Genomic DNA, 26,302 nt, shown 5'->3' with positions numbered 1-26,302 from the left:
CGTCGCTTCGCACTTCTAAACGCCATCTATACTTCCAACGCAGCTTTGGGAATTTGCTTCGGTGCCCAATGCTCGTTACTCTGTCCTCTTTGCGCCGACTTAGTCGTCCCGGCCAGCATCAAAGATGGCATCCAAGCCCACAGCCTATCCTCTGCGCACGCTCTGCTAGCCTCCACGTGTCCACTCTCGATGCCCGTCCCCCAGGTTCCACTCTAGCCGCCGCGTTCAGTGGTGGCCACCGCCCGCCAATCGCAGGGCAAGGACGCCGCCGGCCCCGCCCAGTGGATCAGCTGAGGGATCTGCGATGTCTGTTGACAGCAGCGGTGGCTGCGCGGCCGGTTCCGGGTTCGGCGCGGGGCGGGGGGTAAGCTGGCGACGGGCGCGGGCGTCCGGCGGGACGCTGGGGAGGCTCGCGGCGCGGGCCGCAGCGGCGGGGCGCGGGCGCCGAGGAGGAGCGGCAGGCCGCAGCCTCTGCCCTTGCGGTCCGGGTCTCACCCGACGTTTCCCGGTCTCGTCAGATGTGAATCCGATGGAGCGACCGGGGGAAGGCGAGCAGCCGCCCCAGCAGCAGCCTTGGGGGAGGCTTCTTCGCCTGGGCGCCGAGGAGGGCGAGCCGCACGTCCTCCTGAGGAAACGGGAGTGGACCATCGGGCGAAGAAGAGGTGCGCGGCGGCGAGCGGGCATGGGAATCGTGGGACGGGCGGGGGACAAGCCTGGGGATGGGTCAGGGCACGGGGGCGGGGACCAGGGACCCGGGATGGGGGTGGGGGACGGGGACCGAAGGACAGAAGCCGGGGGCTGAGAGCGGAATCCTGGTGATAGGAGCAGGGCGAGACCGGGCCCACCAGGCTATGGGAGGCCCCTGGGCGGGGCGCATTCTGCCGTCCAGTTTTTCCAGTGGAATGGGCTTTCGTGTAACAGCTGCCGTGTATTCACTTAATGGTCTGCCCAGTCACTTCTGAGTGCTTCATTCAGGTTATTTAATCCTCCCTACAAATTTATGAAGTAGATATAATAATTTATCCACGGGAATGCAGTCTTCCCAAGTTTATTACTACCCAAAGCATCTTCTCTAACCTTAATAGAAGCGAAATTAGAAAGCAAAGCAGAAGGAACACTGGAAAATCCACAGATAGGTGGAAATTAAATAACATTGTTAAAGAAGCAGTGGGTCTAAGAAGAAATCAAAAGGGAAATTAGAAAATATCTTGACATAAGTAAAAATATCATATGTGAAAATCGCTCAGTCGTGTCCAACTCTTTGCGACCCCATGGACTATATGCATGCATGCTAAGTCGCCTCAGTCGTGTCCGACTCTGTGCGACCCTATGGACAGCAGCCCACCAGGCTCCTCCATCCACAGGATTCTCCAGGCAAGAATACTGGAGTGGGTAGCCTTTCCCTTCTCCAAGGGATCTTCCCAACCCAGGGATCAAACCCAGATCTCCCGCATTGCAGGAGGATTCTTTACCAGCTGAGCTATCAGGGAAGCCCCAAACTATAATGTACCAAAACTTAGGGGATGCAGATAAGCAGTGCTTATCTGTAAACCACTGTGCATAGCTGTAAACCACTACATTAAAAAAAGATCTCAAGTCCCAGCTCTTAGAATAGAGTTGCTCAATTATTTGTTGACTTAATGAAAGGGGAAGCTAAGGACTTGAAGAAAGTCACACAAGTAGTGAGAGGAAGAGTCCTCACCCTCGATGCTTACTGCCTCTAGACCTCTGATAATTTAACCTCCCTTGTAGCTTTCATACTAAGAGTGCAGTGCACTGAGGCCAACAAAAATATTTTGGTTTTATGCAAATGAATAAATTGTGACTCTGGGACTTCCCTGGTGGTGCAGCGTCTGAGACTCCGCACTCCCAATGCAGGGAAACTGGAGTTCCATCCCTTGTCAGGGAACTAGATCCCACATGCCGCAACTAAGAGTTCACATGATGCAACTCAGACCTGATGCAGCCAAATAAATAAATAAATATTTTTAAAAATGAAAATAATACATTGTTATTCTGACTTTATACTTTAAATGAGAGAGAATGAGAAAGATTACTACTTAAAAGCAAGTATTTTTTGGCCTCATTTTACCCAGTACGATGTACCTGTACCTGTTTTTCTGTTGGGGTCTTTTGGGAAACAGTCTTAAACCCCAGCATCAAGTTATTTTTTTTTACAACTTTAAAAATATTTATGCATTATTAGAAACTTTTCAAGATGCATTAATTGGTGTAAATGGATGTTTGATGAAGAGCAGAAGCCCTGGAGACCGCCACCTCCAGGCTCACCATGACACCAGCAGAAGCAGCAGCACCACCAGCACAGGACAACTTATTCTGGGTTAAAAATTTACGTTTCAGTGCCTTTGTACCTACTTCATAGGGTCACTGTGAAGATTAAAGAAGCCTGGCTAAGAGTTAGCACTTAATGTTAGCCATTGTTATTATAACACAACACTATAGTATCACTTTACATGTTAATACAAGGAAGCTCCAATACTTTGGCCACCTGATGCGACCAATCATCTACTCACTGGAAAAGACCCTGATGATGGGAAAGATTGAAGGCAAAAGGGAAAGAGGGCAATAGAGGGTGAGATGGTTGGATAGCATCACTGATTCAATGGACGTGAACTTGGGCAAACTCCGGGAGATCGTGAGGGACAAGGAGGCCTGGTGTGCTGCAGTCCATGGGGTTGCGAAGAGTAGGACATGACTTAGTGACTGAACAACAACAGCAAGGAACATAAATATGTAGTTGAGCTGATTCTATCGAAAGTCCTTTCCTTAAATGTATTAACCTTTCCAGCAAAATATAGAGTTTAAAAGTCTGCCCAGGCCTCCATAACAAAATACCACAGATCAGGAAGCTTAAACAACAGAAATTTATTTCTTACACTTCTAGAGTCTAGGAAGTCCAAGATCAAGGTGCCAGTCAATTTGTTTCCTGATGAGAACTCTTCTTCCTGGATCCCAGAGAGCTGCCTTCTCTTTCTGTCCGCTCCTACTGGACCACGAGACCTGTGGTGTCTCCCTCTTATAAGTACCTCAACCCTCTGAGATTAAGGCCCCACCCTAATGATCTTATTTATCCTCCACAGTCACTCTCTCTAGATACACTCACTTTAGGGGATAGGGTTTCAGTGTATAATTTTGGGGGGCACACAGGTTATAGAACTTGATTATTTTAAAACTGTTACACACCTGCTATGTACAAGGCATTATTTTGAGAAAAAGGGAGAGCTGAGTTGATGTGTAAGGGGGAGTGGGAGTCCTCGCCTTCCCAAAGAGCTCCCCATTCTTGGGGAGTGACAGAAATGCATACCAGCCATGGAGAGATTAACCAACTGAAAGACAAGCGCACAATATTCCAGTTCTCAATTGGAATGCTGATGTTCTGGCACGGAGAAGCCTATTAAAACCCCACTCCAGTGCCACAGTGACCAGCCAGCTCTGGGGCTGTGAGACCATCCTGCTGGTTTTGCCCAGTGTAATAGGACAGTCTTGAGCACAGGTGAAATTCACCTCAGATAAATGTAACAAAATACTTCCCATAATGTGGAGTGTTTGGGCAAATAAGATTTAAGGTTTATGGAACCTTAAACACTTAGTCAAATTTGCCCCTTTTAGGTGGTCAGTGAGTTTTGAGAAATGGAGGCACCACTACCATCAAGATACAGAACATTTCTATCACCTCAAAAGTTCCTGTTGGTCTTTTGGAGTCTGTCCCTGCCCCTTCAACCTCAAATCCTGACACCCACCTATCTGATTTCTCTCCCTGTAGTTTGGCCTTTTCCAGAAGACCATCTAAAGCCATCTAAGGGGAATCACACATTATCGCAACACTGTCTTTGGGTCCAGCTTCTTTCTCTTGGCTGGTGCTTTTGAGGTTCATCCTTGGCAGTTATGTGTATCAAGTGTGTTCCTTTTTGTTGCTGGGTGGTGTTCTGCAGTGTGTGTATTAATTCATCACCAGTTGATGGATACTTGTACTGTACTGCTTCCCATGTTTGGTTATTAAAAATAAAGCTACTGTAGGGAATTCCCTAGCTGTCCAGTGGTTAGGACTGTGTGCTTTTCCTACTGAAGGTGCAGATTCAATCCCAGGTTGAGGAATTAAGATCCTACCAATTGCAGGGCATGGCCCCAAAAACAATAAAATAAAGCTACTATAAACCTTAGTAGCTATGGTGCAAACCTATCATAGGCAGATTAGTGACTTGGTATTAAAACACTCCTGAAAGCATTTATTCTTTTGATTTTAGGAGAGAACAAAGTATTTGAGGGTTTCCCCCTTGGATTTAATGAGAATACAGTGATTGTATTCAGCTATAGATACATCCCCGTTTTGTTTTAAATTTTCTTAAACATGTACGTGTGCCTGTGATAACTCACTCAGTCATATTTTTTGTTACTCCGTCACTGCTTCAATTTTGTGACCATTTATGAAACCTTAGATTACACAGAAGAAATTCAGGACTACGATACTGAAGATATTTAATAAGCCCCTTAGGTTTTTCTTAAAGTTCTATAATACTTATCAGGTTGTCTGCATACATGTGCATATTGTAAAAACATCACCATGAAGCAGTTGATGTGTAGCTAGAGGTGTTGATGGGGTATATCCTCTGGGTAATGAGGAAGCAGAAAGGTTCAAGACATAGGCCCTTTTCCCTTTGGATTAACACTTAAATGTTTTGTGGGTCTTGACTTAGTGGGTCTTGACTTCTGGTCGTATGATATCACTAAACCAAGTGTAGTGTTTTGCCCAGTACCCACAATTGTATTCCCCTTCTCTGCACACCTCCCTCTCTGTTTTAGGTTGTGACCTTTCATTCCCTGGCAATAAATTGGTCTCTGGAGATCACTGTAAAATTACAGTGGATGAAAAATCTGGTCAGGTATCACTGGAAGATACCAGGTAAGCTCTTTCTGAACTTCTTTCCTATTTCCTCTTGTAGCTTCAGGAAGGCAACTTTAGCCAGTGACTGCAGAGAAGAGACATAGGCCCACTTTCTATAGCTCAGAAGACTGCTCGGGTCTCTGGGTATTGGGAGATATATTTTCTGGTTTCTAGGATGGGCTACTTAGTGACACTGGTACCTGTGACAGTTCTTGAATATTTTCAGATTAAAGCAAAAATGTCTCAGAACTAAGACTTAAAAGGGAGTGATACATTTTGGGTGTTTACAAACATATGCAAGTTAGACTTCCCCAAATCAAGAAGTTTTTGAATCAGTTCTAATGAGATGGATGAAACTGGAGCCCATTATACAGAGTGAAGTATCCCTTTCTTTTTTACTATTACACCACATAAGTAGTGTGTAAAAGTGAAAAGCTTTCCAAATTGCACTCACCCACTGAAAATGTATACACATTTATTTTGTATTAATGGGATTATGCTATTATACTGTTGTAATAACCAAAAGCTCAGTAGCTGAAAACAACAGAAATCTGGGATCTTATAGGCCTGGGGGCCCAAAGTCCACCTCAGGTCTCATTGGTGTCAGCTCTTTCTGGAGGCTCTAGAGGGAAGCTGTCTTCTGTCCCCGCTTCCAGAAGCCACTGCCTCCCTTGGCCGAGGTGGCTGGAGGGTCAGGGGTGTTCCATGCAGAAGGAACAGCAGCTGCAGAGGCCCAGAAGCACCAGCAGGAAGACCCCGATGTCCATGCTGGAGAGACCAGACGTTAGCCTGAGAACAGTAAGGAGTCACTAAGGGGATTAAGCACCCCTTGGAGAAGGAAATGGCAACCCACTCCAGTATTCTTGCCTGGAAAATCCCACGGACAGAGGAGCCTGTAGGCTACAGTCCATGGGGTCGCTGAGTCGGACACGACTGAGTGACTTACCTTTCACTTTTTAAGCAGAAAAGTGAAATCAGGCTTTTGGGTTAAAAGGAGCTTGAGGGTGGATCTTGAGAAGAGCCTGGCAGCAGAGCCGTGGCCGTGCTGAGAAAGCTTTGCGGGTCTCTGTAAGTGGGCTTTTACTGGGAAGGCAGCCCAGCCTTCCGGGGACCCTGCTAGCTGCTGAGGACTCGGAAGAGAGACGGTGTGACAGCACCGCCCGCACTATTTACTGTCTGGCCCTAAACAGAAATCTAGGGTAGTGGAAGCCTGCTCGGAGGCCAGGCTAGAGCCTCTTCCTCCCTGGGGGCCTTAAGAGTGCAGCCAGGGAGTGAGTGCCCACAGTTGGCTAAGGGGGAGGAGGCTGCTCAGGGGTGCTCTTCCCCTCAGTGGCAGTCTAGCCTCTGTCCACTCAGGAGGCCCTCCTCAGGGAGGCCCCGCCTGTCCCGTCTGACTCAGGCTTCTGTCTCTCCCAGTAGTACCCGCTGCCCTCCCACCCAGCAGGGTGGTCCCTGATTTTTTTTTTTTAAATATTTATTCACTTATTTTAGACTCTGCTGGGTCTTTGTTGCTGTACCAGGCTTCCTCTAGTTGTGGCAAGTGGGGGCTACTCTTCCTTACTGTGTGTGGGCTTCTCATTGCAGTGGCTTCTTTTGTTGTGGAGCATGGGGCTCCTCCGCTTCTATCGTTGTGGCACACAGACTGTAGAGACCGGGCTCAGTAGTTGTGGTACACAGGCTTAGTTGCCCCGTGGCACGCGGAATCTTCCTGGACCAGGGATACAACCTGTGTCCCCTGCATTCACAGCGGACTCTCAACCACTAGACCACCAGGGAAGGCCCATGGTCCCCGATGAACTGGAGTGGCCTCCCGAGTGCAGGAAGCACGCTGTTGTCCTGTCGTCGGTAGTTGTGTGTTGATTTGCTTCTGCCCAGAGCCTGTCTCAGGGCTTCCCAGGTGGCACTAGTGGTAAAGAACCTGCCTGCCAGTGCAGGAGACATAAGAGATATGAGTTTGATCCCTGGGTCATGAAGATCCCCTGGAGGAAGGCATGGCAACCCACTCCAGTATTCTTGCCTGGGAAATCCCATGGACAGAGGAGCCTGGCAGGCTGCAGTCTACAAGGTTGTACAGAGTCGGACACAATTGAAACGACTTAGCACGCAGAGCTTGTCTCATGGTGGGCATCGGTGCTCATGTGAGGAATGAACTGAGGGGCTGAGGCTGCTGGAGCGAGGGGTAGGTCTGTGGACGGAGTCTGGTGCGGAAGCAGAAGAGAAGCTGGAAGTCAAAGCACCTGCTGCTGGTGGATTCTAGGGCTTCACCAGGAGGAGAACATGAGTTTGGAACAGTAGAGACGTTCAAACACTTGACGACGACATTTGGCTGTGAGTGACAGAGCAACAGGCAAGGTTTTTCTTGAGAGAACTGTAAGGTGGCACAAATGTTTATATTATTCCTATGGGTATTTATCATTTTCAAAGTGGTAGGGACTTCCCTGGTGGCCCAGTGATTAAGTCTCCACACTTCCGGTGCCAGGGGTGTCAGTTCAGTCCCTGGTTGGGGAATGAGATCCCGTGTGCTGTGCACCACCGCCAAAAAACTTACTGAAATTAAAAAAAAAAAAAAGGTAATATTGAACTGCTTTCCTACTGGTTGTAGAAAAGGAAACTTTTAACTCCAAGTTATTTTAAGTAAGATAAATTCCATCTTGTTGCCCTTACAGTGCCAATGGAACTGTCATTAACAAGCTGAAGGTTGTTAAGAAGCAAACTTGCCCTTTACAGACTGGGGATGTCATCTACTTGGTGTACAGGAAGAATGAGCCAGAACACAGTAAGAGGGGGGCTTCCTGGGCTGGACCCACAGGTGAGGTGTGGCCGGGGCCCTGCGACAGCTGGAAAGCACTGTGGGAAGAGGCTTATTGAAGCCAGTATTTCCTGAAGGAATGTTAGCTTCCCTGCATCCCTTTTGTGTTTATGTGGATTCTTGGTATGGGTAGTGTCTGTTGAAGAATGGGAGTGTTGGCCTTGCAGTTTCTGAGCCCCAGCCATTCTTCACAAATGCCACCGTGGTCATGAGCCACGGGTCTCAAAATGGTAGCCAAGGAGAAGTGAGTGAATGGGGAGAGGTGAGCTGGCAGAAAAAGACGCCTAAATTGAGAACAAGACCTAGAATGGGGACTGGAGGCCACAGATGGCTCTGCTTTGGGACACTTGATAGTAGACAGCAGAGGTCAGACAGCATTCTACTGGAGCTTGTCCTGATCTGAGCACCCACGTTTGTGTTTGTGGAAGAAGAATGATGCAGGACAGAATTAGGGAAGTCCTTCACATGGTGCCCCCAAAATAGGAAGAAGGGGGCGGGTGTTCCCCAGGTTGTCCTCAGCATAGTCAAACCCACCTGTGGCCACACAGAAGGATATCGTGTCTGCTTCTGGTGGTTTGACATAAGCGAGGCATAGACTCATCCCTCCTTGCTGCTCTGCTTCCCTTAGTCAGCCTCTTCATGCCAGATGAGTTTCTTGAGGCTTGTTTATTTTGGCTTTGGTTCAGATGTTTGGGATCACTTGCTTTAAATTCCCTTAAACTGGCAGCTGTGGTTACTAGCTGAGAAGTCAAAATAGTCGACAAGGACAAAGTGACTGTGAGGTAATGGGAGGGAACAGAAGAGAAATGTGAGTTCTCACCTGGCATATGACTGACAGTGCTCTGATTTGGTTAATTTCTTTTAGACGTGGCATACCTCTACGAATCTCTAAGTGAAAAGCAAGGTGTAACACAAGACTCCTTTGGTAAGTGGGATTTTCCAAGAGGAGTGGGTGTGTGTAAAGTTGGTCCGTGTGTTGACTGTCTCCGTCAACAGGAATAGCTTGCCTGAGGCGGTGGTGCCCATCTGTGCCCTGACTGTATTTTCCTCCTGCTCCTTCTGTGCTCACAGAAGCTAATAAAGAAAATGTGTTCCACGTGACCAAAGATACCTCAGGTGCAGCGCGAGGTGACGATCCTCAGGATCCCCAGGTCCTGCTGTCGTCTCCCGCCACTCAGGTGTGCTTTGAGGAACCACAGCCATCAACGTCCACGTCGGACCTCTTCCCCACGGCCTCTACCTCTTCCATGGAGCCCACCTCTGCAGGCCGAGGGCCTCCCTCCAGCTCCAGTGAGAATGGGGGTCTCGGGGCGGTAGCTACAGTGCTTTCTATTCACTAGTCCTGCCCTGTGTTGTTACAGAGACAGACAAGCCTCTGAGGAGTTCAGAGGTGGCGTCAGGCATCAGACTGTCAGTAGTAAGGTTTCTGCAGCAGTTACCGTCTTGCTCCATCCTCAAGAGAAAGCCTGGGGATAGGGGACTATAGCAGTGTGGTACTTTTTACAGGTTATGTAATTCATATACTGTAAAAATCTCATAGAATGAACCCTTCCAGTTTTCTGGTTTTTTAACAGCATCTTGTGTCACCTGCGCCTCGTTCGAATCAGTGACACTTCGATCTGCTGTCTCTTCTTCTGAGGCAGGTGAATCAGACTTTCTTGTTTGTCCCTCTCACAGGCTCCAGAGGTGCAGACGTCTCTCCAAAGGGGTGTGGTCCATCTGTGACAAGTGATGAAATCTCCAGCTTCCCTTCGACTCTCCCAGACAGAGAGGGGGCTTCCTTTTCTCTTTCGGAACCCCAGGATCAGGACGATTTGGAGCCTGTTAAGAAGAGAGTAAAAGCAGGTCAGAATCTTGAGGTTTCATGTAACCTCAGGGCCCCAGCAGGACCATCTGATCTGCACCTGTTGAGGCCCCACTGTCTGCCAAAGCCTGAGGATGCTGTCTTAGGCTGACAGCAGATGGCAGCCTGGGCCCTTTGTTTCCTGTTTGTACCATTGGGATTGAATTGTGTTTACTGTCAGGGTATGCTATCAGTCTGCAAACAGCATACTTTTCTTTTCTGGCTTTGCTGGGTCTTCGTTGCTGCACAGGCTTTTCTCTAGTTACAGCAAGCAGGGCTACTCTCTAGTGACATGTGTGGGCTTCTCACTGTGGTGGCTTCTCATTGCCGAGCTCAGCCTCTGGGGCTTGCGGGCTTCAGTCACTGTGGCTCTGAGGCTCCAGAGCACAGGCTCGGTAGTTGTGTTGCACGGGCTTAGCTGTTATGTGGTATGAGGGGTCTTCCCAGATCAGCAACTGAACCCATGTCTCCTGCATTAGCAGGCGGATTTTTTACCACTGAGTTACCAGGGAAGCCCCTGGAAACTGTATTCTTGAGTTGCGACTCTGTCCTGATACAACAGCCAATTTTTAAGAGTATGTTATCTTTAAGTGATAGTTTGAAACTTCACATTAAAGACAGTTTAGAGAAAAATCTATGCTTTAAAAGCCAAAGTTAAAAAGATTGTAAAAAATGTTTGGGAATGTAGTTGGTAAGACAGTAGTTGTAAGGCAGACCTGAGGGCCGCCCGTGAATTGGAGCAGTGTGATGGGAAGGAGGATGGGCCTTAGAAAGAAACTGTATTGTCTAGTGTATTGAGTGGAAAATGAGTTGATTGGCCTGGGAAGCTGTGGAATGAATTGGCAACAGATACATTCAATTCAGTTCAGTTCAGTCACTCAGTCATGTCTGACTCTTTGCAACCCCATGGATTGCAGCATACCAGGCTTCCCTGTCCATCACCAACTCCCAGAGTTTACTCAAATTCATGTCCATTGAGTCAGTGATGCCATCCAACCATCTTATCCTCTGTCGTCCTCTCCTCCTCCCACCTTCGATCTTTCCCAGCATCACAGTCTTTTCAGATGAGTCAGTTCTTCACATCAGCTGGCCAAAGAATTGAAGTTTCAGCTTCAGTATCAGTCCTTCCAATGAATATTCAGGACTGATTTCCTTTAGGATGGACTGGATGGATCTCCTTGTAGTCCAAGCGACTCTCAAGTCTTCTCCAACACCACAGTTCAAAACAATCAATTCTTCGGTGCTCAGCTTTCTTTTTAGTCCAACTGTCACATCCATACATGACTACTGGAAAATCCATAGCTTTGACTAGATGGACCTTTGCTGGCAAAGTAATGTCTCTGCTTTTTAATATGCTGTCTAGGTTGGTCATAACTTTCCTTCCAAAGAGTAAGCATCTTTTAATTTCATGGCTGCAGTCACAATCTGCCGTGATTTTGGAGCCCCCCCAAAGATGTCTCTCACTGTTTCCCCATCTATTTGCCATGAAGTGATGGGACCAGATGCCATGATCTCAGTTTTCTGAATGTTGACTTTTAAGCCAACTTGTTCAGTCTCCTCTTTCACTTTCATCAAGAGGCTTAGTTCTTCATTACTTTCTGCCATAAGAGTGGTGTCATCTGCATATCTGAGATTATTGATATTTCTCCCGGCAATCTTGATTCCAGCTTGTGCTTCATCCAGCCCAGCAATTCTCACAATGTATTCTGCATATAAGTTAAATAAGCAGCATGACAATGTACAGCCTTGATGTACTCCTTTCCTGATTTGGAACCAATCTGTTGTTCCATGTCCAGTTCTAACTGCTGCTTCCTAACCTACATATAGATTTCTCAAGAGGAAGGTCAGGTGGTCTGGTACTCCCATCTCTTTAAGAATTTTCCACAGTTTGTTGTCATCCACACAGTCAAAGGCTTTGGCATAGTCAATAAAGCAGAAATAGATGTTTTTCTAGAACTCCCTTGCTTTTTCGATGATCCAATGGATGTTGGCAATTTGATTTCTGGTTCCTTTGCCTTTTCTAAATCAAGCTTGAACATCTGGAAGTTCACGGTTCACGTACTGTTGAAACCTGGCTTGGAGAATTTTGAGCGTTACTTTGCTAGCATGTGCGATGAGTGCAATTGTGCGGTAGTTTGAACATTCTTTGGCATTGCCTTTCTTTGGGATTGGAATGAAAACTGACCTTTTCCAGGCCTGTGGCCACTGCTGAGTTTTCCAAATTTGCTGACATATTGAGTGCAGCACTTTCACAGCATCATCTTTCAGGATTTGAAATAGCTCAACTGGAATTCCATCACCTCCACTAGCTTTGTTCGTAGTGATGCTTTCTAAGGCCCACTTGATTTCGCATTCCAGGATATCTGGTTCTAGGTGAGTGATCATATCATCATGGTTATCTGAGTCATTAAGATCTTTTTTATATAGTTCTTCTGTGTATTCTTGCCACCTCTTCTTAATATCTTCTGCTTCTGTTAGGTCCAAACCATTTCTGTCCTTTATTATGCCCATCTTTGCATGAAATGTTCCCTTGGTATCTCTAATTTTCTTGAAGAAATCTCTGGTCTTTCCCATTCTGTTGTTTTCCTCTATTTCTTTGCACTGATCACTGAGGAAAGCTTTCTCATCTCTCCTTGCTCTTCTCTGGAACTCTGCATTCAGATGGACATATCTTTCCTTTTCTCCTTTGCTTTTGGCTTCTCTTCTTTTCACAGCTATTTGTAAGGCCTCCTCAGACAAACATTTTGCTTTTGTGCATTTCTTTTTTTGGGGGATGATCTTGATTCCTGCCTCCTGTACAGTGTCACTAACCTCCATCCATAGTTCTTCAGGCACCCTGTCTATCAGATCTAATCCCTTGAATCTATTTGTCACTTCCACTGTATAATCCTAAGGGATTTGATTTAGGTCATACCTACCTGAATAGTCTGGTGGTTTTCCCTGCTTTCTTCAATATAAGTCTGAATTTGGCAATAAGGAGATCATGATCTGAGCCACAGTCAGCTCCCGGTCTTGTTTTTGCTGACACTATAGAGCTTCTCCATCTTTGGCTGCAAAGCATATAATCAGTCTGATTTCGGTGTTGACCATCTGGTGATGTCCATGTGTAGAGTCTTCTCTTGTGGTATTGGAAGAGGGTGTTTGCTATGACCAGTGCGTTCTCTTGGCAAAACTCTTATTAGTCTTTGCCCTGCTTCCTTCTGTACTCCAAGGCCAAATTTGCCTGTTACTCCAGGTTGCCTGTTTCCTGTTTCCTGACTTCCTACTTTTGCATTCCAGTTCCCTATCATGAAAAGGACATCTTTTTTGGGTGTTAGTTCTAAACAATCTTGTAGGTCTTCATAGAACCGTTCAATTTCAGCTTCTTCAGCATTACTGGTCAAGGCATAGACTTGGATTACTGTGATATCAATGGTTTGCCTTGGAAACGAACAGAGATCCTTCTGTCGTTTTTGAGATTGCATCCACGTACTGCATTTTGGACTCTCTTGTTGACTATGATGGCTACTCCATTTCTTCTAAGGGATTCTTGCCCACAGAATCCAGTCCAACAGTTGGCAACAGATACGTAAACAAGTATGTAAAAATGAAGCCATTTTTAATTATCAGAAATGAAAAATTATATAAGAAAATTCTAATATGCTGTTTGACTGAACAGACTATTTAAGCATAATAATATACATACAATATACTGAGCCAATAATTGTGTTAGAATAATATTGGGAAGGCTACTCAGAGGGCAAAATCCTTCTCTGTTTTAATGGATATCAGGAGATGATACCTAAAATCTTCAGCCTAAATGTAGCGTGACAGTCCAGAAACACAGAGGCTGGGAACAAAAGAAACAGCTAAAAGACACTATTAGGAAGAAAGAAAGCCCTTTCCTCAGAGGAGGTGGGGATGGTGAAGGTGAGCAGAGGCTGGGGCAGAGGGCTGCTGCTTTTGTTTTCTTTTAAATATTTGACTTTTTAAATCATGTTTCTCTAATAAATTAAAAATTATTCTGTGATATAGAAAAATTAACACACACCAGCAAAAAAAAAGATTTTAAGCTCCTGGTAACATTTTTAAAATTTAATTATTTTTTAATTGGAGTATGGTTGCTTTACATTATGTTGGTATCAGCTATGCAGCAATGTGCATCGGCTATTTATGTACATACATCCCATCCCTCTTGAGCCTCCTTCTTACTCACCCCCCACCCCGTCCCACCCATCTGGGTCACCACTGAAGCACCCAGCTGAGCTCCCCATGCTACATAGCAGCTTCCCATTAGCTATTTATTTTATATATGGTAACATGTAAAATACATCAAAGCTACTCTCCCAGTTCGCCCTACCTCTCCTTCCCCAACTGTGTCCACAAGTCTCTCTAGGCCTCTGTCTCTATTCCTGCCCTGCAAATAGGTTTATCAGTGCTCCTGGTAACGTCTGATGGTCTGTATTCTCCAGCACTTTGCTGTATGCATATATGCATATGTTTTTTTATTGAAGCAAAAATGACTTCATACACAAATGCTATTTGACAACTGGCCTTTTCTCTTACCTATGTATCCTGAGTGTCTTCTTATGCTATTAACTGTTGTAAAACAAAACTTAAATATACCAAATTATGAGACTTATTTTGAACCTTCTTAAAAATGCCCTTTGAAATACACGGAGGACGGGGTCTTCTGTCCACAGTTTAAGACATCTATAAATCCAAGAGACGTGTTGCCTCCATGGTCATGACGGTCAGAATGTATCCCTTCCCTTGCAGATGGGGAGCCAGACCTTAACCTGCCCATACTGGTCACAGACCCTGGCAGAGACCCTCCCTCTGCCCTCGACGTCAGAGCTGAGGCCATGAAGCCAGACAAGATGGAGGAGACACTCACGTGCATTATCTGCCAGGACCTGCTGCATGACTGTGTGAGGTGCGCCCAAGTGGGGTCCTGTGGGAAGCCAAGGGTGGGGCGGACCTTAGGGTCAGGTCAGGGGCTGCACCCCCTGAGGGTGCCATAGACATTTTCCTTGTATGGCCGACAAGCCAGAAACCGGGCCATTGACTGAAGCTACAGAGGAGCCTGAGAGACTGAGGTGTGGTGGCTCTGACCTCGGGTTGGCCTCAGGAGGAGCAGGAGAGCTGCACCGAGGGCTCGGTATCTCCTGGCAAAGGAAGCTTGGTGGTTAGCATGGAGCAAGCCTCCCAGAATGGAGATCACTCCTTGCTTCCCTGTGGGAACTTGGAATTAATCTGTCTGAAGTTCAGCTGAAATGCGTGTCCTTTCCACCCACACCCTGTGTCTCCACTCTTCCTCCCTGGTCCTCCCTAGGGTGCCATGTGACCTCTAGTTTCTTTTTTTTTTCTCTAGCTTCTTGTAGTTGACAGGCTCAGAGTTAGAGCAGTTGAGGTGGGTGCCATGTTTTTGCGCAGGGACTATTTCTCCGGCGGGTTTTGGAAGGCAGGTGACTTCCCCCAGCATCAGCTGAGGATGCAGGCCCCCCAGCAGCAGACCTCACACATGGTGTGGATGGAATGCCCAGGAAGCACAGCCTCGAGGCCCTGCTGAGGCAAAAGAGCATGAGGGCTGGGGATGGGCAGTTGGCTCATTTTTCTGTTTTGCACCCGAACCTCAGTCTGAGCAGGGCCATTTCCTCCTCCGAGGAAAGATGCAGCATGACCCTGGGTCCTTGCTCCTCACGCCCCAGGCCAGCCGTGCCCCTGGGGCCTTGGCATCCGAGGGGCTGCTGTACTTGCTGGGGAGACCTTCGCCCACGAGTGCCCCCAGGCCTCTGAAACCCGTCGTGTGCCCTTAGCCTGCAGCCCTGCATGCACACCTTCTGCGCTGCCTGCTACTCGGGCTGGATGGAGCGCTCTGCCCTGTGCCCCACCTGCCGCTGTCCGGTCGAGCGCATCTGTAAAAACCACATCCTCAACAACCTGGTGGAGGCGTACCTGCTGCAGCACCCAGACAAGAGGCGCAGCGAGGAGGACCTGCGCAGCATGGCCGCCAGGAACAAGATTACGCAGGACATGCTGCAGCCCAAGGTCAGGAGGGCCTTCTCTGACGAGGAGGGCAGCTCCGAGGACCTGCTGGAGCTGTCGGACGTGGACAGCGAGTCCTCGGACGTTAGGTGAGCCCTTTGGGCCTGGAGTGGGGTGGGCGGCCCCAGTCTGACCGCCCCCCAGGACCTGCTGGTCCAGGCCACTGCCGAGGCGCAACCCGGCAGTCGTGTTGCCTGCCTTCTGCCAAGCATGACACTCATTCAGGTGACCGTGGTGAGGCTTGCTCACTGCCCTGCCTCCTGTGATAGCCTCTTTTTTCTCTTTTGTTATGCAGTGGAACATTTATTCTATTTTTTTGTTGTTTATCTGTATTGTTTTCCAGTTTTTTAAGATGTAACTGACATACAGCCTTATAGAAGTTCAGGGTGTGTAGCATAATGCTTGGGCTTAATTATTGTGAGAGACTGACCACAGGAAATGATACTCTTTGATTTGCTGAGTCCTCAAGTGCCTTGATTCACCAGCTAATATAAATACCACATAAGCACACTCACTCTCCACAGCTTACCTAGTGAACACACGTCCTAGAGTTTCACTTGCGTTACTTATCATCTGTCAGGGTATTATTGCAGAAAAGCCACAGCCACCTGGTAGACAGGATGCAGCCCTAGGAGACCTGATTTTATCTGCTGATGTCTCCTGACTTAGAAGTCCAGGGTGTGAATTTTTGTGTCGAGGCCATAATATTTAAAAAGACAACCCCCCACCCCCAGTTCGTCTCTTTTCACAAAATTTAGCACATAATGTTCAAGCAAAAAGAAAACCAAAAATCACTTTAGTGTGAAGTTTTTCTTATATATTCATCCAGTCATACACACGTGTAGTCATACATAATCTTTTTCTTTTTTTTTTTTACCATTTAAGGCATTTTTTGGTAATATTTTTTTGAATCCTGGGACAAAGCCTCAATGCACATTCTGTGTTTACAGTTTAGTGCACATGTCAAGTTATTTCTTGGAGACAAGCATGCAGAAGTAGGATATTCGTGTCAGGAGTCTCAGTGAGAGGATACCTTGCTGTACTTCTGACGTCTGTGATCAAATGCCTGCTGTTGAGTGCGGGTGGCGGCACTCCCCGGGGTGTGCGGAGGGACAGCAATGATCCCCGAGACACTCGGGGTATTGGGACAGGCAGGTAACTTATTCCCATTTACATGTTTTTCTTACAAACATGGCTGAGCATCTTTTCAGCATTTCTGCCTTTTCTAGTCGTGTCTTGCCTGTCCTTCCCATGGGTGGCAGACTTGGGCAGGTATCCTCTGACTGAGACCAGAGGGGAGTCCACATGTGCCTTTCCTGAGGATTGTGTTTTACCGTCTGCAGGTTTGAAGGCTCAGCTGAAGAGCAAACAGCTGAAAGCCCCTGTGGACAGCGGCCTCCAGCCCTGGCGCATTCTCAGATTTTAATGAGGGGAATGGTGTGCACTGGGTGGCGTCAGGCCTACAAGAGGGCATCCTGCCCAGTGTGGGGACAGGACGGCTCCACCCCAGGGGATGGCTCAGGGGGGCGAGGGGCAGGCAGGAGATGTCTCCAGACCCCAGGAGTGTCTGAGGGAGAGAGCGCTGGAGAAGTACGGGAAGAGAGGGGCTGGGAAGTGGCAGGGAGCAGAGCCTTCGACTGCTGCTCTGCAGGGTGAGTGTAGGGGGTGCCAGTGCCAGACGAGGGCAGCTGTCCTTGCCCTTTGCACACACCAGGCCCAGCAGCTGATGCAGAGCTGAGACATGGAGGGGGGACAAGGCCCGTGAGCTGGGGTCTGGGTCTTGGCTTGTCATTCAGGCTGGGGCTGTTGTCGCTGCCCTCAGCCTCACACACCAACCAGAGTGGCTGTCCTCTCAACCCCCCGAGCTCTGTGCTTTTCTTGCAGCCAGCCGTCCATCGTGTGCAGACAGTGCCCTGAGTACCGCAGGCAGGCGGGGCAGCCCCTTCCCTACCCAGGGCCCGGCAGCGAGCCAGGGGCACCGCAGGCCCCTGGGGATGCACCATCCACATCCGCCAACGTCACGGCAGGTGAGACGGCCACTCCCTCCTTGCTGTCCTGACCGTTCCGGGTGTAGGTGGTGCTTCTGCTGGCTCTTCTCTGCTCAGATAACTCATTGCTTTTCATGAGCTAAGAACCAGATAATCAGCTCTAATTGTGGATCTCTGCTCTTGCAGTCCTAATTCTGACACTTACCCTAGCCCACCCCTCCCCGCTACTACCTTGGGGCAGTCAGCATGCCCTGGGATGCTTGCCAAAGCCGAAGTGACCATCACACATGGGCCCCTCCAGTGAGGGACTGGGCTCTTTCCAGCAACAGGACATGATGTTACCAGAGCTGCCCTGAGTTGCCTGTTCACTGTCCATTTCAGTGGGTGAGTTCTAGGTGCCATTAAGAAAGGGAAAGTGAACATGTGGACTGTGGTTTGTGGCCCTACATTGAAGGGCCTGGCCTCCTTGCCACTGTCAGCTTGAGCCTGTCTAGAGGCCACTGACCTCAGGATTGTGACCCAGAGCCACATTCTTAACTATCTGCCATGTGTGCTGTGCTGTGGCTCTCGGGGGTGTCCTTGTAGGCCCCTACAGGTGGGGATGGCCAGGGCGATGCGTGGAAGGCCCCATTGTGACCATGGCAAGTGCATAGACAGAGCCTCACGTGGTGCGTGAGTGACCAGGGGCCAGGCCACATTGACACAGCTCCTGGTGCAGAGTTAGCCAGCAGAGACTAGAGAAATCACTTTACTGTTTTATGATCTGTCCTTCCTTTACAGGAAATACTAGAAAACCTTCAAGTGGCCTTTGAAATCTTGCTCCAACTACTGAACCAAAAGATAGCTTCGGTCACTTCTCCATCGTTAAACCTTTTAGTTGGAGTGGTAGACCGTTACTTGGCTGTTAGGAAAATTGGCCTGAGAGCTGTCCAGGCTTTCTTGTAGGTCTGTGTCCTCTTGTGCATCCTGTAGCTGCCCCTCCAGGTGTGGCTGAACCCTCGTGCTGCTGCTACGGCGCTGGCAGCACCAGCCTGAGCGGCCTGTCTGTCCCACAGCCCAGGACTACGTGTGCGCCCTGCAAGGAAGCCACGCCATATGCACCTGCTGCTTCCAGCCCATGCCCGACCGGAGGGCGGAGCGCGAGCGGGACCCCCGCATCGCCCCCCAGCAGTGTGAGTGAGGGTGTGGGTGTGTGTGTACACCGTCTGCCTGGGGCCCCTCCCCACCTCAGGGCCACTCCTATGTGTTCTTCCAGCCTGGTTTTCAAAGTGTCATGGCCTTTTGTGTGTGATTTGAGCTAAAGATACAGTTCTGTGTTTCCACCTGTGTCACCACGTATCCCTGCAGGACTGTGTTGATAATCTTATCTTTGGTCACCAGTTGATACCCGCCCCTGTCATACACACAGGGGACTCTCTTTCTAGATCCTGTATCTGACACGTCACCCCAGTAGTTCTCTAGTGTCTCATTTTATTCTATTCTGTTGGCTGCCCAGTTTGTTGGATCTCAGTTCCCCGAGCAAGGTTTGAACCTGGTCCAAGGTGTCATTTTAAAATCTAACAGCTGAACTACACGGCACATTAACAGTTTCCAGATGATGGTGAAAGTCGAGCGTGTCATTTATTTAATGGTTACATGAGCTTCCTCCTCGCCATGTGGCGTGACTGGTGCATGTGCTGTGTGTCCACAGGTGCCATCTGCCTGCAGCCCTTCTGCCACCTATACTGGGGCTGCGCCCGGACTGGCTGCCTCGGCTGCCTGGCCCCGTTCTGCGGTAATGCCGGCCCCACCACCCATCACCACCACCTTTCCTTGTTCGCTTGGTGCACTTGAGGCCAGTGGTGGGCTGGCCGTGTGCCTGAGCAGGCAAAGGCCACGCTGGTCGCCATGAGTTAGCTACTTTTTCCTGGAGGTCTGCATAGGTTTGCAAGTGTCAGTGAGTGTTGGCTCCAAGCTAGCAGTAACAACAACAGGGGAACTCTGAGCCGTGCACAAGGACCACCCCCACTAAAAACACACGTCTGGACTTCACAACTCCAGACCAGGGACTGTGCAGACTGGACCATTTCTGGGGGGAGTGGAATAGAATGCCTTTTACTTTTTCTCTGTTTGAAATTATACTTCATCACAGAACTTTTTTTTAAATTAAACTTTCTATTTCATTATGGGATATAGCTGATTAACAAACAATGTGATAGTTTCAGGTGAATAGCAAAGGAACTCAGCCATACATATACATGTATCCTTTCTCCCCCAAATTCCTCTCTCATCCAGGCTGCCATATAACATTGAGCAGAGTTCCCTGTGCTATACTATAGGTCCTTGTTGGTTATCCATTTTAAATACAGCAGTGTGTACGTGTCCATCCCAAACTCCTTACTATCACCTCCCCCATCCTCCCCCCCCACGCCATGACCATAATGTCACATAACTTTTCATTCTTCATAGAATCCATAATGAATGAAATTTGGTTATCCTGTCAGGTGAACAAGTGCTTTCATAAAGTGTATATGAAATGGGTAATGCTGCTTCCCTCCATCCCAACAGAACTCAACCTGGGTGACCGGTGTCTGGATGGGGTGCTGAGCAACAACAACTACGAGTCAGACGTCCTGAAGGTACAGGCCAGGTGGAGGCCAGTGGGAGGCCTCCCAGGACTGTCCAGTGTTGTGACTCTGCATGTCTGTTGTGACTCTGCATGTCTGTTTACCCTGTATCCCCTCAGATAGGTATTCCTCCCTGCCTTTCACACTGAGAAGCCACAGGAATTGTGTTACACAGTTCCAGCTCCTGCTCAGCCTGCCCGTGGCAGGCCCGGGGGAGTGGCTGGGCTTTGGGTGGAACCAGGACTGCCCTCTGGCCCTCTTCATACATTTCAGGAGGCAGCTGGCTCTTCGAACTTCAGGGTTTAACATGCACATGCATCGCTTGCCAGGGGTCTTCCCTTCACCCCAATTATGTGCGGTATGACACCCCCAGGGCAAGGCCCTTCTCATCTGAACAGCACCTCCTCCACCCCACTGCTCTCTGGCTAGGTGTTCACAGGCACGCTCTTGTAGGTTTACACAGGCAGAACCAACCAGCTCCATGTGTCTTGAGGGCAGAGCCCACCCAGGTGTAGACCCTGGCTTCCTTGTCACATGGTCATGGGCCTGTCACCACACTGTGGCCGCTCTGGCTAAGATTAGGTCTCACTGCTCCTATGCTATAGGAATGTCTTTGCAGAATTTCAGAAAGAGAGTGCCAACTCTTACACTCGAGGTTCTAAAGCTAGCCTGCCCTTTGAGACTGAGAAGAAGCTCCTTGGTCGAAAAGTTTGTGCCTCTGTGTGTGGGTGTGATACCATGTCTGTCCCAGGCCTCCTGTTCCAACAGGCCATCCAGGCTGCCCAGCTGAGCTCCTGGAAGCAGGTCCCCTAACTTCATGCAACACTCACCCTCTGCAAGTGCCTGCCACACTTAGGTGTTTTGGCTCTACCCACCTTCCAGGGCCTTTTATGACATGTCAATCCTTTTTGCCGTTTGTTTTTGTTCTTGATTTTTTGTGGGGTTTTTTTGGGTTTTTTTAATATTTATTTATTGACCATGCTGGGCCTTCATTGCTACTCAGGCTTTTCTCTGGTTGCGGAGACTAAGGGTTACTCTCTAGTTGCACTACATGGGCTTCCTGTTGCCATGGCTTCTTTCATTGCAGAGCACAGGCTGTAGAGCATGGGGGCTTCGGTAGTTGTAGCACATGGGCTCCGTAGTTGTGGCCCTATGGGCTCAGCTGCCACGCAGCATGTGGGACCTTCCCAGACCAGGGATCAAACCAGTGTCCCCCAACAATGCAAGGCGAACTCTCAATCACTGGACCATCAGAGAAGCTCCCTCTTTGCCATTTTAATGTTTCCTTCTCCAAGCTCATGTTTCTTCTTTTGCCCATTTGCCTGTTACAGAATTACCTGGCCACCAGAGGTTTGACATGGAAAAACATGTTGATTGAGAGCCTTGGGGCTCTGCAGAGGGGAGTATTCCTGCTGTCTGGTAAGCCTTGTTGTGCCTGCCTGCCCCCCACTGATAGTGGTGTTTTCCAGGGGCACCTCTGCCTCTGGCCAAGCGGTCCCTCCTGCCTGTCCACACACTGGCAGCACTGCTTGTTGGCTTTCCCGCGTTCACTCCTGCAACCTCTGCCCACCCTGGCAGAGACAGACAGAAAGGTCCTCTGGACATGACATGTTCCAGAGTCTTTTCTTGCACAGGAGAGGGAAGGGGCACAGCTGGTGAGGTGCTGGCCCCACCACTGGTCAGCATTGACATTCTAGGGCTGGTTGTCAGGGTCTTTGCTGGCCTCTCCCTCAGTGCATCAAGTGACTCAGTGAAGGCTTGCCCCCTCTCCGAGGGACACCTAGTGCTTTGTGAAATGTGAACTTTTGTCACTAATGGAGGGTGCAGAAAAATCAGTGAGTGATTTTTTTTTTCCCTAACACATAAATTATTATCAAAGACTTGAAAGGTACTAAGTTATTTTATCTCACAGACACATTATAGTGTCTTGAGTTTTCTCTGTTGGGACAGCTCTATGTGGTTGGGTCTTAACTTCTTTTGCTTTTTAACGGCTATTTTTATAAGAATGATGTGGTTCACAAAGAAAACGTAAGTGGTATAAGAAAGTCTGAAGGATAAAGTGAAAATCATTGGAAATCCCACCACCTAAAATATACCCAGTCATAATACTTTGACAGCCACCCTTCTAAGTGCATGTACCCATGTTTGTGCATCATTTTCATAAATGAGATCTTGCCAGATATATTTTTTTTTTTTTCAGATATACTTTTAATAACCTATTCACTCAACAGTATACCTCAGACTCTTCCTACGTCAACAAAGATCTAGGCCTTGATTTTTTTTTGTTATTACTTAGCATTCTGATACCGTCGTTCATTTAGCCAATTTGTTACTAAAGGGTATTTAAGTTCTTTCCAGCTTTTCACTGTTTGAACCACCACTGAAGCTGTCAAGCGTGCAGTCCTGTAGGTTTCACAATCAGTCCCCGTCCCCACCCCCACCCCTAAAAAAAACACAGTTGTCCCCTTAGAATAATAAACAGGACTACTGTCACTGGCTTGCATGGTTGAGACATGCCCTGGGGCCTGAGTGCCAGCATCCCCTAAGCCCATCAGCTGAATGTTTGCTCTCTAGGTCTTGTAAATATGAAAGAGGCAAACGGTGGGATATTTTATCTGCCCATGTTTGATGATTAATGAAATTGAAAATCTTTTTCTTATATGGGACATATATATGCGTGTCTGTGTCCTTGGTTCATTTTTGGACTTGGGAGGTTATTTGTGTGATATCTTTGTTAATTAAGGGTACAACACATTGTCATTTGTGTTAAAAGTGATGTTAGTCGTTTCTACTATTTCATTACTGTTTCATTAGTATTTCTCTTTTGTTATATGTGTTTCCATTGTGATGTATAAACTGGAGGCAGTCACATTTACAAATCCCTTCCTTTGTGCCATTTTGTTTTCATGTCATAGTTAGAAATAGCTCAAGAGAAGAATATTCATTCCTCTTAGTACTTTTTTAGATTGTTCTAAATATTTAAATTTTTTATCTAGATGGAATGATTTTGCTATAAGGAAATAAGTTGGCGTCTAGGTTGGTTTTGCTCTTGTTTTCCAAATGCCCAGCCCTCTGTCTCCACCCTGTCTATGGATCGGTGCATTAGTTCCCCAGCAGCGTGCAAGCCACGTCTGTTCTGCTGTGCTGCCCACATGATGCTACCCACTGGCGGGCTGCGCCTGTAAGAGGCTGTGTTCCTTCCAGATTACAGAATCACCGGGAACACCGTGCTGTGCTACTGCTGCGGCCTGCGGAGCTTCCGCGAGCTCACCTACCAGTACCGGCAGAACATTCCTGCCTCTGAGCTACCAGGTGAGGAGCCACCTGGCCCCTTCCAGGCCCACAGTTCAGTTCTGCTTGCGTGGGCTCCCACACTCTTTTCCAGTAGCTCAATACCCTGTGTGGGCCTTTGCTCTGAGTTCACAGCAGGGCCAGGGACACAGCCTGGTGGGTGGGGGCACGAAGGCCACGCTTTACTCAAGCGCCCCTGCCTGGTGCCTGCACAGGCTCTGGATTGGTGAGGCGGGTTCCTGAAACATGATGGCAACTGGCGTCATCTCATTTCTAAACTGGATTTTCAATTAAGGATTCTTTTCCTTTCCTGGAGAACAAGGAAGCAGACTATGAAGTGGGACAAAGCGTTGTGTGTCTCAGCTGCAGTGTCTCTTTGTTTCTCAGCTTAAATTCACTAGGCCAAGTCTGTAGACATGTGCATGACGTGTGTTCGTTTTTTTCTCTTCCCAGTGGCTGTCACATCCCGTCCTGATTGCTATTGGGGCCGCAACTGCCGCACTCAGGTGAAGGCCCACCACGCAATGTGAGTGTGCATGCAGGGTGGGGGCTGGGCCAGGCTGGAGGAGTGAGTGCAGAAAGGCAGACAAACCCGCGGTTTCCTAACAGGAACTGCTTTTCTTTAAATCTTTTGGCCATGTTGATTTTGAGCTTTTAGGGATGTTCATGAAGTAGTCAGTTCTCTACTTAAAAATATACTATTTCATTAATAGTCGTCATGCTTTTATAAAGTCATGTAGTATATAAAAAAGTCATCATCACTTAGAAATTCTGCTCTTCCGTTATGTCATTTCATGAAATGTTGGCCCACACACGTTCATCTCCTTCTCCACCTCCATGTCCCCAGCCCACATGTTCAGGGCTGAGGGCTTTCCGAATCCGTGGCTGTGGTCACTGAGAACCATTTCCCAAGATCCAGGTGCGACGTCGCCCTGCACCTGGATCTACCTGTGGTGATGCGATGGCTAGAGCTCTCCCTGGGAGTTTCCCACAGGGTCTTTAGAGGCTGTTCATGTTGACATTCACGTCACCACGTGCGGTCGCCCATAGGAGTAGATCGGCCTCTGCTTTGAAACCATGAGGAAAGTGATCACATAAGTCAGTTTCATGGATTGATGCTGTTTGCGGTGACTGTGATCCCAAACAGTCATTAGAGATTCAAATTTAAGGAATTGGTTCAGGAGTCATCATGAGGACTCAGGTAAAGGCAGCCGCCCCTGAGAGAGTGATTCTGTAGAATAAAAATCTTGGTTTGTATTTGAGCATAAACTGTGTGGAAGAGCTCATTTTATTCTAAGAAAGAGATTTCACTGTAACAGGCTAACCTGGCTCTATTAAAGCATGGGGAAGGGGGGCAGCAAAGGCACCCTCGTATTCTCAGGAGGTCACCCATGGTACCTTGGGGATGCTCACAAGGCACAGGTCTGAGTTTCTGGAAATTACCCAAATGTTCCACTTATATTTTGCATTTAGAAAGGAGGGGTCACAAAGGAGTCAGACATGACTTAGACTAAACAACAACAAAGAAGGTTGCATGTGGGGTTAATGTCTTTGACTATGAGAAACATGCCCTTGCAAACCCCCAAGCACAGGGTCAGTGTCTCCTGTAGTGCCTTTGGGTGCAAGTACAGAATTCCTTTACTGAATGCATCTGTGATGCCCTCTCGTATGATTTGACTGTTTTTTCCCCACAGGAAATTCAATCACATCTGTGAACAGACGAGGTTCAAGAACTGAGCGTCCAAGGAGGCACCACGATGGCTCAGGAGTGTTGGCAGTCAGTGACACGTGTCTCAGAAAATACTGAAACAGACATTTTAAGGGCATTTCACAGTCCCCCCCTCAGGGGACACTGGGGTCTTGGCATAGGGCACTCTGGTGTGACCTTTCTTTTGTAGAGTGAGACCCTCTCAGTGAGAAGCCCCCCACCTGTGGCACCCAGAGCCCTGGGGCCGGAACAAGAGCCATCAGCCGCCCCCTGTGTATCTGTCCCACAACCACAGTCAAAGCAGAAATCTCTCTTCAAGAAGAGTGTCCTGGGAGAGGAAGGGGAGTTTGTCGGAAACACTGTGCTGTGAGGAAAGGGAGCACAATTTTCCAGCCACAGGACGCACAGCAGCTCACGTGTGTGTTTTCATAGCTTCGGTGCTCATCTCCTAATGAGACTTAAATATCACGAACTGTAGCACAAATGATATAATTTATATTTACAAATTGACTAAAATTGGAGACACTGATATTTGAAAGAATAAGCATATGTTTCTGTTTATGAAAAAAAATCATCAGACCTCCAGGACTCCCCAGCGCCAAGGGGGTGTTTGGGTCACTAACACACAGGACTCCTCCTTGGCACAACTGCAGTCCACCGAGCTGTCCGCCTTCACTTCTCCCAGCCTCGGGGCTGGGGTGGCCTGGGGCCAGGCTGCAGGTTGTCCCTGGTGACACCCCAGCCCGCCCGGAGCAGCCCCTTCCTGCCAATAGCTTCTGCGAGTCCTTAGCCTTTCCTCCTGCGTTGGGTTTGCCGTGTCATCTGGAATAATACTTGAAATTTTGTTGTTTAAAAAAAAATTTTTTTTTTATCATTTGTTAAAGCCACCCGTTTGTTTGCAAAATTGTACCTTTTTTGCTTCTTCTCAGGAATACGATTTTCAACTTTGTCTTGCTCTTGATACAGACTCTGAGAAGCAGTGCTCTGGGGAAGAAGGCCTCCTTCCCGCATTCTAATAAACACGCTGTGTCTGTTTCTCTCCCTGGCACCTTCATCTGTGTTGATTGTGATATGTTCCTTTGGTAGGACCACCTGTGGAGGTCACTGGTAACCTGCTTAACTAACAG

General features: G+C 48.1%; 1 protein-coding gene across 3 annotated transcripts; it reads left to right on the top strand.

Moving 5' to 3' along the window:
* The first annotated feature begins 68 nt into the window (after positions 1-68).
* CHFR (checkpoint with forkhead and ring finger domains) lies at positions 69-26,223 on the top strand. 3 transcript variants are annotated; one of them, XM_043902210.1, is made up of 17 exons: positions 228-364; positions 519-662; positions 4,822-4,921; positions 7,570-7,679; positions 8,578-8,637; positions 8,784-9,002; positions 9,390-9,557; positions 14,314-14,470; positions 15,354-15,671; positions 17,467-17,609; positions 18,626-18,742; positions 19,261-19,344; positions 20,118-20,188; positions 21,508-21,595; positions 23,381-23,488; positions 23,921-23,993; positions 25,162-26,223. In XM_043902210.1, exons 2-17 carry the CDS (start codon positions 530-532, stop codon positions 25,202-25,204), a joined length of 1,992 nt encoding a protein of 663 aa, XP_043758145.1. In that variant the 5' UTR covers positions 228-364; positions 519-529; the 3' UTR covers positions 25,205-26,223. The 3 variants fall into 3 exon arrangements, with proteins under 3 accessions (XP_043758143.1, XP_043758145.1, XP_043758144.1); XM_043902208.1 differs by lacking the exon at positions 4,822-4,921 and having other exon boundaries at positions 69-364; XM_043902209.1 differs by lacking the exon at positions 228-364 and having other exon boundaries at positions 393-662.
* Positions 26,224-26,302: the final 79 nt, after the last annotated feature.

The sequence above is a fragment of the Cervus elaphus genome, chromosome 5, assembly GCF_910594005.1.
Source record: "Cervus elaphus chromosome 5, mCerEla1.1, whole genome shotgun sequence".
Taxonomy (NCBI): Eukaryota; Metazoa; Chordata; class Mammalia; order Artiodactyla; family Cervidae; genus Cervus; species Cervus elaphus.
The sequence above is the reverse complement of the archived record's forward strand: the minus strand, read 5'-3'. Positions and strand labels throughout refer to the sequence as shown.

Coding starts and splice junctions, on each gene's coding strand:
- CHFR (XM_043902208.1), top strand. CDS start 69: ATGCTCGTTACTCTGTCCTCTTTGCGCCGACTTAGTCGTCCCGGCCAG. Junction 21,596..23,380: donor GGGAGTATTCCTGCTGTCTG/GTAAGCCTTGTT, acceptor TGTTCCTTCCAG/ATTACAGAATCACCGGGAAC. Junction 23,489..23,920: donor TCCTGCCTCTGAGCTACCAG/GTGAGGAGCCAC, acceptor TTCTCTTCCCAG/TGGCTGTCACATCCCGTCCT.